Here is a 13232-nt window from a genome sequence, read left to right as displayed (position 1 = left end):
AGTTTTATCAGCTTTTACTTCACATATTTTGTAACTCTGCTACTTGGTAGATACAAATTTATGAATGCTATGTCTTCTTACTGGATTGATCTTAACTTAAAATCTAGCATACCAGAATTTCATCTATGTTTTAGAAATTAAATATCCAAAGCTGAGGATTTGCAAGATGGATTTCTTATATACTTAGAGCTAAATAAATATTGCTAAGTACACAATGACCAATGGCAAGTTGGTGAACTATTATATATATTTGTATTACATGGGTATGTATGTAAATGTATGTATTATATGTGTATGCATATCAAAAGCTACAAATGAAAAAAACAAAAAATCATTGACAAATACTATTCCTTAAGGGAAGAGAATTTTAAGACAGAACAAAAACCACTAGAAAGATTAAATGTAAAAAAAAAAAAACAAAGAAAAAAGAAACAAAGGAAGTATTCAATAAGGCTATAGAAAGTATGTTTCTTTTTAGGGTATTCTTCATACACACAGTAGAAAGATATTATAAACTTGATCAAAATGAAGACGATGTATATTTGCAAATAAACATCTGAATCATAAATGTTTCCCTGATAATAAAAGCCTCCTGCTAGATGACCACGGAAAACATGAGTAATTCTAAAATCAATCATTTCCCATTTGATTACATAAAATTATGTTAATGTCAGTCCTTTAAAAAGGACTTTTTTTTTTTACCATTTAATATATTCCTCTTTCCTCTTTGTCTCTTTCTGCTGTAGTTCCAGATCTCATTTGATTCTCTCGCTTCTCACTTTTCTTTTTTTTTTTTTTTTTAAATTTTTTTTTTTTTAATTTTTATTTATTTATGATAGTCACAGAGAGAGAGAGAGGCGCAGAGACACAGGCAGAGGGAGAAGCAGGCTCCATGCACTGGGAGCCCGACGTGGGATTCAATCCCGGGTCTCCAGGATCACGCCCCGGGCCAAAGGCAGGCGCCAAACCGCTGCGCCACCCAGGGATCCCCGCTTCTCACTTTTCAAATGTTAAGAACCAGTGAAATAAAATTTATGCACTAATATTTCAACGTGGTTTTAGAATAAAAGGATATACACAAAGGAAACTAAAGTATAATCTAATCTGTATCACTTAAACCTGCAGATCTTAAGGGAGGCTTTCATTATAGATCTTTGACTCTGTTCTGTATTTTAGTCTATAAAAAGTTCAAATGCAATTTTCTTAGAAAACAAAACAATCTAAAAGACGAAAAAATTCTCAAAAAGGAAAACTTCTGATTAGAAAACAAAAAGTACCTCTTCATCCAATTCTTTCATTATCTTGTCTAGTTTTATGTTTGAAGTTCTGCAAAAACAAAAGCAATATAGATTAGAAATATGTTTATTTTTTTATTGCCCAGTGGGGGAATACCACAATCCTTATTCTTCCATCTAAACTAAGATGTCTTTACATTTTTTTGCTATGGATTCCTTTAGCAGTCTGGTGAAGCTTGTGACCTTTTCCCAGAATAACAGATTTTAGAGAATAAAATAAAATATAGGATTTTAAAAAGCCAACAATATATTAAAATTCAGTCTTAAATTTCAAAATGTATGGGGTCACCTAGATGGCTCAGTCAGTTAAGCATTCAACTTTTGATTTTAGCTCAGGACATGACCTCAGGGTCAGGAGATCAAGCCCTCTGTCGGGTTCCACACTGGGCATGGAGTCTGCTTAAGATTCCCTCTTCCACACCCTGACCCCCGGTGCTTGTGTGCTCTCTTTCTCCTTAAAATAAATAAACGTATGTTTCAGTAATATGTGTGCTTCTTTATTAATACATTAAATCACAAGATCTAGTGGCAGTAATTTCAAAGTGGTGATGAGCACAAATGATATTTAGAGAGAATTATATGAAAATATTTATGGAATCTATTAGTAAAAAAATCACAGCTACTGCTAATGTAGATTACTGCTTTTGTTCATAGTGGAAGGAATTGCTCAATTTTAGTTATAAGTTATGGAAAATACTCACTTATTCTCATCCAAATTTAAGAATCTTGAATTCTATCTATGGACCTTTTGGGGGGAGGTCCATTATCACCAGGAGATCCAGGTTAAGATCCCTGAACTCCTTCATGTAATACTAATAAACAAAAGTTAGCCTTTATACAACATTAAATAATGAAAGGTAAGGTGGCATATATAATTTAGTAAATGTACCACATAACAACCTAGTCAAAAAGTTGAGATAAATTGAAAGTGTATTATCTCCATTACAATTTGTTTTCTTTGGCTCTGAACATAACCCTAAGCTTCAAATCTGTATGTGCAATGTTTCACATGGATGCTTCATCAAATACCTCACTCAACACAAAAATGTTATTCCCTCTTCTCTACATCCTTACCCATAATACCAATTTGTTTTTACTGTAGGTGTCCCCAAGAGAGAACACAACCTAGGAATCATCCTTGGCTCATCATCCTCCCTCATTCCCATTTAGCTGAATAAATGTCAAGTGCTGCCAGCTTAACCGGACAGTTCTTTTTAAAAAGCAAATTTGATCAGTTTTTTTAAATTTAGTTTAATAACTTTCAATGTTTTTCCATCATCTTTAGGATAAATTCCAAATTCCTTAGCTTGTCAGAACCAAAGTTCTCTATGATCTAGTTGTGTCAACCTTCCCACCCCCATCTTAGGCTGCCCTTCTTCTCCAACACGTTCCTATCATTATAGGCCTTTTGGGCCATTCCTATTTCTTCCTCAAATTGATCCCCTCCACTACCACTATCACTAGTTTAATTTTGCATGAAGAAACTTAACATATTTATTTCCATTTCCTTCCCTTATTTCCATATTTTATACTTAGAAATTCTTTTCAAATCCTGGGATCAGTTAATTATTTGCTTTATATGTAAGTATTTTTCTGAAAAAAGTTTGTACTATATATTTATGTATTTAACCTAACAGCAATGGTATGCAATGAGAATTTTACCTATTTCTTCTTTGGCTCAATCAAAAAATTGCCAGTTTTCCTAATTCCATTTGTTGAATACTAAATCTCTGTGTTACCTCTGTATTTCATTTATTCAATACCACTCACAAAAATATAAATGTATATAAAGTTATTGTTGTAGTTAATGAGTAACTCAACATCATGTCAGGTTACTGCAAATAATCTTGATCATTAGATATTTCACAAATACAGATTCTTATTAGATTTAACAATTTTAAATATTTAATAACATTTACATTTTAGAAAACACCTTATTTAATGTAAACTAATTTGCATTTTCAGTCAGCTAATTAAAATGGCAGAGAAAAGTAATAAATCAGCCATTAAGCGAATCAGCACTATAGTTTTTTAATAAAGACCACCAGGAGCAAATGCACTTTAAATATTCTGAGGATAATATGTCTATAATTAATGCCTACATAAATACTACTTTCCAGTTCTAGCCAAGACATTCTTTATTGTATATAAGCAGCAACCTCTGTATCTCCACCTCATTTCCAATTTCTTTTCAAGTGTTTTATAGATGGCAAGTTTTAAAATAAGTATGTGCTATACAACTTTAAATGTTAAAAACACATAAAATATATTCTCACCTGCATTTCTGCTCCATTTCATCTTTTAATTGCATTTCATTATGCAGCTGTTCTTCCAGCTTATAAATTGTTTTTTGCAAATTTTCCTGCTTTAATTAAAAACAAAACAAAACTCATCCTACTAAGAATATTCATATAGAACTTAAAAATAACAAGTTTGTGTTACCATTCTAAACTTGTTTAAGAAGGAGTTATTTGGTTCAATCTTAACCTTTTCCTTTCTATCTGAAACTACTATTAACTTAGTAACATTTTTTCAACACCTAGAAATATGTCAGGCACTGTGGTAGGCAATAGTAACATAAAAAATTAAGATTTGGTCCCTGTGCTCATGAAGCTAAGAATTAAACAGAGGAGTATAGAGAATAAGAGGGTGAAAAGAACCTATAATAACCCAAAAACATACACACAACTATTACAGTATAATGTGGTGATGGATAAAGTTATATAGGAGGTATTCTGAAGGACGGAAGGGGTCACATCTAATTCTGTCAAGAAAATGTAATGTTTGAGATCAGACCTACAAGATGAAGATATTTACTAAATGGAGAAGGTGGTAGAAAAAAGGCATTTTAGCCAGAATGAATGAGTCCAAAACTAGAGAAGCAGAAGAAAATACATTTTGGAAAAGGGAAGAAATCAAGTACAGGCAGAGAACAGAATATAATATAATGAATTTCATAAAATCTGAAAAGGTGAGTGAGATCACGTTTCTTGTATGCAAAAAACAGTAAGCAGTTAGATACTTCATTCAACCCATAAGCATTTCAAAAAGGGAAACAAGATAGTATTGGGATTTTAGAAATATCGCTTCATTAACAATAAGGTGAACAGAGTAGAGGGCAGAAAAAATCTAATCAAAGTAACCAATTAATAGGCTTTTGAGATAGTTCAGGCAAAGGAGTATATAGGTTTGATGTGAGGCAGAGGCTACAGGAATGAAGAGGAGGAAATGGATAACTGTTGTCAGTCAGAAGGTAGAATTTAGAACCTAACAACTGATTAGAAATAAGAAAAGAGATGAAACAGTGCAGCATAGGGAATATAGTCAATAATATTATAATAACAATGTATGGTGACAGTTGGTAACTGCACTTATACTGAGCATCGAGTAATACATAGAATTGTCAAGTCATTATGTTGTATACCTGAAATAATTAATGTATCATTATATGTCAACTATACTTCAATACAATTTTTTTAAAGATCAGAAAAGAAAAGAGGGGAAAAAAGGAAGAGAGGAACAATACCATACAATAAAATAGAGAACACAATAAGAACTGCTGGGGGAGGTGGTAGAGAGAAGGTAACTATGAGCTTAGCTCTGCCCTAAGTTGAGGTGCCGAAAGAAGCACAGAAGAGAAATCTAGTCAGAGAAGAGATGCAAGGTCTGGAGCTCAGAGGAGCAAGCTGCACATACGTCAGATTACTCATAGAAAATGAGCAGACAGCCAAGATCAGAATTATCTTGAGAAACATTTAACAACTAAAGGGGAAGAAGGGAAGGAGGGGAGAGAAGATGAGGAAGGGGAAAGAGATTTTGTCTTGCAAAGGAGACTGAAAATAAAATCTAAAGTGATGGGAAGAAAAACAAGGAAATAATGGGAACATGAAAGAGTTATAAAAGTTCCAAGGAAGAGGGATTAATCAGTGTTATTTGTAGCAAAAAAAAATAAGATAGGAATGAAAATTATTCATTTTGTTTGGAAATTACAAAGCTGTTCATTAGCATCTCTGCTGGAGACTTGACTTTCCTATTTATCTTTATGTTAACAGAAAGAGTAGGGACATCAAAGTACTCTACTTCCCCTGTGATCTTACCAGAGCAAAATATAAAAGGTAGCAGCAGCAGCCAGTGACAGAAACTTCTGACAATCACCACTGAACAAGATCAGCCCAAAGAAAACATGACTCCACTACATATTTTTTAAAGTCCTATGTACTTCTAATCCTACAGATAAGTTAAGACAGTGAGAACTGGGTTATTGCAGCTCCTATTGTCATCTTCCCTAGGTTAAAGGTTCTTCAAAGATTTCTGAGCCCCTGCTATATAACTTGGCACACAGATAGCTCGAAGGAGATGAGAATTTGAAAGAGATGATCAAAACAGCTAACGAGTCCTCACACAGTCCACTATCTTTTTCCCCACTCTCCCTTTCAAATTGCATGTTCTCTTAATTTAAGAGTAAATGTGTCAAGAAAGAGAAGAATTACATCAGCTTTTAAAAAATGATTGCTACCTACTCCCCTCCCCCTAATATGTAGGCTACAGTACACAGAGTTCAAAAAATGCTCCAAGGATGGACAAATAATTATTCTAATATTTTCTTTAAGTAATAAGCTCTATGTCCAACACGGGGCTTGAATTCAAAACCCCAAGACTGAAAGTCTCATGCTCTACCAATTGAGCCAGCCAAGCACCCCAATTGTGTCTAATATTTCTAGGAAAAGCCATGGTCAACTGAAAAAGACCTTCTCAAATCAAAGTAAGATTTTTTTAAACTTCTGTCTCATGAACATGAGCTATACAGACAATAGAAAGGACTCCTGTCTCTAATATTTACTTACAACAATAATTTTCAGTGGACAAATTAGATAATGCTTACTGTACTGGTTATTCTTCCATTTGCTCCCTTTCTTTTAGAGCCATGAAATCCATCCTCTGCCCTACTTTACATTGCAATCTACAGACTGCATTACCTGAGTTCTATTTCCTGTGATTTTAGGGTTAGTTATACCATATGGGAGACACCAGCAGGAAATTAGAAAGTGGGAGAAAGAAAGTATTCATTCTCCCCACCCTTTTATTGCCGTACTGTGGCAATGTTCTATATTCTATCTTCCTCTTTGATGAGGACAGCTTTTCTGAGCTGTGGTAACAATACTTGTCTCTCCTTGTCCCTCAGACTGGGGACAAGAGCTTTCCCCCATGTTGTTAATCATTGCACCCTTTATTTATTACTCCCCTTGACCCTGTTCATAGCAAGGTAAATATACCTTTAGGTAAACTCTCTTAATAAATGAACAAAATATGGTATATTCATACAATAGAATACATTCAGTATTAAAAAGGAATCAAATTCTGATATATGTTACAACATGGAGAAACCCTGAGGATATTAAGGCTCAGTGAAATAAGCCAATCACAAAAAGTCAAATTGTATGATTCCATTTACATGAGGTACTTAGAATAATCAAATTCGTAGAGACAGAAAAAGTAGGATAGTAACTCAGGACTACAGAGAGTGGAATAAAGAGTTTAATGTACACAAAACTTTAGTCTGGGATGAAGAAAAAGTTCTGGAGACAGATGGTGGTCGTTACATAACAATGTGAAGAATATTAATTCCACTGAACTGTACACTTAAAAATAGCTAAAATGGTAAATTTTATGTTATATATGTTCTATCACATACACACAAAACTTTAGTTAAGCTTTTTGAATGTGTTATTTGTTTTCCTGTCAAGATCCTTACTGGTACATTGATTTATCATAAACTCATAATTCTAAAGATTAGGAAGACTGCCACTGACAATATATGTAGCAATTTATAGTTTACTAATTATCTCAACATAAAATATCCCATTTGATACTCAGGCAAGAAATCAAGTTGGAAGAAGACAATAGGTAAAAAGTGCTATCAAAATTTAAGTCCACTACCACACTTTCAGAAGTAACATATATTTATTTACTATTACATACACAAAATAAACCATTTACAAAACAACTTTTTAAAAAAATAATAAGAGAATACCTACCAAGCTTTTATCCACATTGGGGCTACTTCGGTTATCATTAGGATTTGCTGAAGATAAGTATCTGAGAGGAAGTTTTAAAAGTAAAAAAACCAAAAAACTCTTCAGTATTTAATAACAACCGTATATACTGCGTGTCTTTTTTATGTTCAGTATTGTACTTTGCTATGCTTTTTAAAAATTGAATACAAGATCATAATTTTTTATTTTAGAAACATAGTATAAAAGTGATATATATTTTAAATAAAACCCCCATTTAGGTCAGAAGTGGCACTCTATAATCATATACCTTATTATTCCTGCAGCAAACATGAATATTCATACCAAGTAGGATAAATAAAAACCACTAATAGTCTCAAATTAGTTCAGATTAGGTTTTTGGCCATGAGAGCAGATTATGGCAGCTTTTGTCACCAAACAAACCACTAAAATGTTCCAGTTTTTAGAGCTTTTTTGGTTTTATTTATCTATTAAGTAAGTTCCACTCCAAGCATGGAGCCCAACACGGCGCTTGAACTCACAACCCTGACATCACGACCTGAGCTGAAAGCAAGAGTTGGACACTTAACCAATTGAACCATCCAGGTGCCCTAGTTTATGGAGCTTTTTGGATTAGGGATTGGGGATAAGGATTTGTTAACTTCTAAAGACATGGGCACAACTTCTCTCTCTGCCCCAATTATTCTTTAGCCAAGACTGATACTGCCTTTCTGGACCAAAAAAAAAGAGCTTTTGCCTTAAGTTCGGTTAATATAACCTAAAGTTCTGGTGGTGTCCTGCTAATATTTTGAGATTCCAAGGCTTACAGGGCTCTTTAAATTCAGTAGTCAGAATTACATATAAGATAGTAGTGACTTACAGAAATCTTTTTATGGACATCTTATGAGATTATCAAACACATCTAAACAGATCATATGAAAAAAAAATTCCAAATTCTCAAATGTTATATAAAGGTAAGGGTACTAGCTAGAGGTAGAGGTAGTAGCCTCTGCTACTGATCTTGCTACTTCCCCTAACATGCTACAACTACCACCATTAATACCTCTATCATCACCACCACTATAGTCACCACCTTGGTTCATCAGGAGGACATCTTCAAAAAGATGTCAAATAGCTACTATATAGTTCATAGCTATTATAGGCAGCTGATAATGCACTACATATTCATTAATAGTTTTTTTAAAAGAAGACAAGCTCCTTTAATTGCCATTAAAAATATATAACAGTGTTCTAAAAAAAAAAAAACAGGAAAATGTTAATTTTTGTTTTCCATGGAAAGCTATTCAGATTCAGTAGAGAATCAAATAATCAGGACAGTAATAAGCACTATATAACAGGTTTGTAGAGAAAAGGTCCCATGTAACAAATCACAAAATCTAGATTTAGTACAACTTCAATCTATTAACTACTGAGTGTCTCAGAAATTCAGTGTGAGATTCCACATCATGTAATGTAAATAAAATCATATAGCAGTACCAGTGGAATCTGAATTGGATAAGAAATCAGACCATTTGGTCTCCAAGATTTCCTCTAAATTTTATTTTATTTTTAAAGATTTTATTTATTTATTCATGAGAGACACACACACACAGAGAGGCAGAGACATAGGAAGAGGGAGAAGCAGGCTCCATGCAGGGGACCTGAGACGGGACTCGATCCTGGGATTCCAGAATCATGCCCTGGGCCAAAGGCAGGCACCAAACTGCTGAGCCACCCACGCGTCCCTCTTCTAAATTTTATTTTATTTTTATTTTTTTAAAGATTTATTTATTTATTCATGAGAGACACAGACTGAGAGAGAGGCAGAGACACAGGCAGAGGGAGAAGCAGGTTCCTCACAGGGAGCCTGATGCAGGACTTGATCCCGGATCCCCTGATCACAACTTGAGCTGAAGGCAAGCGCTCAACCGCTGAGCCACCCAGGTGTCCCCCCTCTTCTAAATTTTAATATGCTATATAACTGAGGTTAATATTTGACCTCTGCAAAGTTAATAATATAACTCTCTTGAATGCAGCACTGAAAATATAAGGACATCACTTGTACACATTCATTCATTCTTCCACTTTTTATCTTCTTTTTTCTTTCAAAGTTACTGTATATATTATATTGCTGCTTTCATATAGAATCTGGTCATTTAGGTAACTTTTTGAGAGGTTTTAGATTATTACAAATAAATAAAAATAATAAGGTTTAACCTTTAAACCATTATAAATCATTCTTCATTTAGCTATATTTCAGCAATAAAGATCTCTAAAAGTATGTTTGGATTTCAGGAGTAAGAATTTCAGAAGTTTTCTATTTCATGACAGTAACTCAAAATTATACTTACACATTACCATAAGGCTAACCAGTATTTTGCTGATTCTTTAAGATAACCACACCTTCAACCATTCATGTAATAAGCAATTATAAAACAACACTATGTTATTCAATAAGGTGGTGGTACTTTAGAACAGAATACAGGGATCCCTTGGTGGCTCAGTGGTTTAGAGCCTGCCTTTGGCCCAGGGTGTGATCCTGGACTCCCGGGACTGAGTCCTGCATTGGGCTACCTGCGTGGAGCCTGCTTCTCCTCCCTCTGCCTGTGTCTCTGCCTGCCTCTGTGTGTCTGTGTGTGTCTCCCATGAATAAATAGAATCTTTCAAAAAAAAATTACCAAAAGATTTTTTTTAAAAAAAGAACAGAATACAATTTTTACTTTTGAGAAACCTGGAAATTCATTTGGGATATGCATCATATGGATGCAAGGAAAACCCAGAGAACATAATCAAGTACATGACAATGTACTACAAATAGTATATATAATGTTTAATTAAAGATTACTTTTATATAGATAAACCTAAATAAAGTCATTAACTTCTATGAACAACAGAAAATCCAAAAACACTGGAGGTTGTTTATATCAACATTTCAAGTGTTTCAGAAACCAAGCCAAAGAATAATTGATAATAGAAAAAAAGAAAAAAAAAGAAAGAAGTTTTTTTTTTGAAAGCAAAAACCACTAGGAAACTTGTCTAAATATATATACTTCAATATAAAATAGCCACAATATTATATTCATGGGTGTTGGGGAGGGGAAGGATTAAAATACTAGACTTTTCTAAGAATCAAAAGTCAAGTACTATCTGTAGTACTTGATGCAACAAAAAGTATCCAGTACTGACTTACAACTGGATTACTGGAGAGATTTCATAAGGCAGGATTAAATTGCATTCCTGTTTTCTAAACTTGACCTGAATAGGCTCTTATAAAAAAAAGTTCACTTTTTGCTTAATTTAAAATATATCCATTCCCTCACTAGGATATGAGCATCTTAAGAGAAGGTACTAACCATATCTTATTCATCTTTCTCCCTACACCTTGGTGCTTAGCATATACCTGACAAAAAAATAAGTTGGCAAACATGATTTTTATTTTTTTAAAGATTTTATTTATTTATTAATGAGAGACACAGAGAGAGAGGCAGAGACACAGGCAGAGGGAGAAGCAGGCTCCATGCAGGGAGCCTGACATGGGACTCGATCCATGGTCTCCAGGATCATGTCCTGGGCTGAAGGCAGTGCTAAACCTCTGAGCCACCCAGGCTGTCTGGCAAACATGTTTGTTGAATGAATGAATGAATGAATGAATGCTCAGCATACTGAAATGTTAAATGTTTATATCTCAAGCCCATTTGAAGACGAAAGTTAACATCAGTTCATACAAATAACAGCTAACACTAACTGAATATTAATGTTCAGTGTTCTACTGTTTTGATTTAATTAACCCTTACAATAGTCCTATGAGACAAGTAGCATCACCATCATCATCCCTATTGTTGAGGAAATGGAGGCATAAAAGTTCAAAGTTATTTGTCCAAGATCACAAGGTCTTACATGCTATAAGACACGTAAATTCATTTAGCGATTTTCTGGGGAGGAATCAATTTTTGCATTACCAAAAACTATAGGCCTTTGTAACATCAATATAATGATGATAACGCTAGAAAACTATTTGTTGTTCCAAAACATATTACAGGGGATCCCTGGGTGGCTCATGGTTTGGTGCCTGCCTTCGGCCCGGGGAGTGATCCTAGGGTCCCAGGATCGAGTCCCGCATTGGGCTCCCTGCATGGAGCCTGCTTCTCCCTCTGCCTGTCTCTCTCTCTCTGTTTATCATGAATAAATAAATAAATAATCTTTTTTAAAAATTTATTTATTCATGAGAGACAAAGAGAGAGAGAGAGAGAGAGAGGCAGAGACACTGGCAGAGGGAGAGGCAGGCTCCATGCAGGGAGCCTGACATGGGCCTCAATCCTGGGTCTCCAGGATCATGCCCTGAGTTGAAGGCGGCAGTAAACCGCTGAGCCATCCAGGCTGCCCTAAATAAATAATCTTAAAAAAAAAAAAAAAAGTATTACAAAATCAGAACTCTTTGGATAATGAGCTTAACCAAGATATTAGTATTAATAGAATTTATTAGTTGCTGTAACCTGAACATATATAACTCATTACTCAGCAAATAATTTCTGAAACACGGTATCTTGATAATGGATGAGTTTAAAAGAAATATGGAATACTACAAATATCATGCATCACTGAAAAATGGCATATTAAAATCTCTTCATATACCATTAAATGTTCTTAAAGTAATTTTGAGATATCCCTAAGAAAATAACAGACCTCAGCAAAATCAGTACCTACCCCTAAAATCAATGTTTAGCATACTTACCTACGATTGCTATAATATGTAAATCCTACAAAGGGTAACTGATTGCCAACAAAAGCTTTAGGTATGGGAAACGTTTCTTCATCTCCTTTATCTTCTTCCAAGTCATCAAAATTACTTGTATCAATGTCACTACTTAAATCAGGTACAACTGGTGCTACAGCTAAAAATGGAAACAAAATTAATAGTTCACTTCAAATTTAATATGAAAATAAAGGGAAACAAAGATTCCATACCAACGACTAAATTTCTTACATATAAGTAAGTTGCAAATCACAAATTTCATATGAGTTGAATCCTATTTTAGTTGGTTTTATCAGGATTATTACTCAACTGATATTGATAATTATAATTCTATGAAACAATTACCTTCAAAATCACCTCTATCACCTATACTTCAAGTTTAATTTGGATATTAAAAGTATTAAGGTTTGTTTTGTTATATGTCAAAATATGCACAAGCGGTTAGGACTACAGAAAAGACTTTTCAGAAACCATAGCATACTAAATTGTATTCAAAGTTGACTGGTTTCAAATACAATATTTTGTTTGTTAATCTGCTATATAGCAAACTAGAAATCAAGGTTACTTTTTTGTAGCCCTGGAGAGAACAACATTTTGGTACTGAAATTTTCCATCATTTTCTTTTCTTAATGACCAAGAGAACTGCCTGACTAGACAGTTTTAGCTTCCTAATAATACTAACTGCCTAATTTGTAAAATGAGTGGGTGTGGCAGGGGGGAGGTTTGTCTCTCCTTGTGAAGTAAATAAATCAATTGTGATCTTGGCATAAATTTTACTTTAAAACAGTGCTTCTCAATTTTAAAACAATTTTGCCCCCTGGGGGGACATCTGACAATGACTGAATACATTTTCAGATGTCATATCTGGGGGATGTGTGCTAGTGGCACCTAGTGGGTAAAGACCAGGGAGACAACTAATCATCCAAGAAAGTTCAGGACAAGCCACACAAAAAAGATTTATCTGGTTTAGTGTTCAGGCTAAAAAACCATTCTTTAAAATTATCTTATAAGATCGATTTTAAAAGAAAGCAAAGCAAGTCTGATGAATTTTTTGCTGTTTAAGATTAATCTAGTTTTTTTTTTAAATAGATTACACACCATTTCAGAGTAGTTTTAAAATGATACAAACTCTGTCTAAATTCTGAGATACAAGTAGGGGAAATCCTAGGAGAA

General features: G+C 34.0%; 1 protein-coding gene across 3 annotated transcripts in view; it reads right to left on the bottom strand.

Annotated features, from left to right (window-relative positions):
• The window catches only part of ROCK1 (Rho associated coiled-coil containing protein kinase 1), a 138951-nt gene that overhangs the window by 52308 nt on the left and 73411 nt on the right, over window positions 1–13232 (bottom strand). For 2 of the 3 annotated variants that reach the window (XM_038543693.1, XM_038543694.1), the window contains exons 10-13: window positions 12039–12198; window positions 7331–7391; window positions 3572–3660; window positions 1278–1326 (exon numbers count right to left, since the gene is read on the bottom strand). In XM_038543693.1, the coding sequence (XP_038399621.1) occupies window positions 1278–1326; window positions 3572–3660; window positions 7331–7391; window positions 12039–12198 (359 nt within the window). The remainder of the gene's footprint in view (window positions 1–1277; window positions 1327–3571; window positions 3661–7330; window positions 7392–12038; window positions 12199–13232) is intronic. The other variant, XM_038543695.1, reaches the window with a different exon arrangement.

Source organism: Canis lupus, chromosome 7 (assembly GCF_011100685.1).
Source record: "Canis lupus familiaris isolate Mischka breed German Shepherd chromosome 7, alternate assembly UU_Cfam_GSD_1.0, whole genome shotgun sequence".
Lineage (NCBI taxonomy): Eukaryota > Metazoa > Chordata > Mammalia > Carnivora > Canidae > Canis > Canis lupus.
Note: the sequence above shows the minus strand (reverse complement) of the source record. Positions and strands in the feature narration are given on the sequence as shown.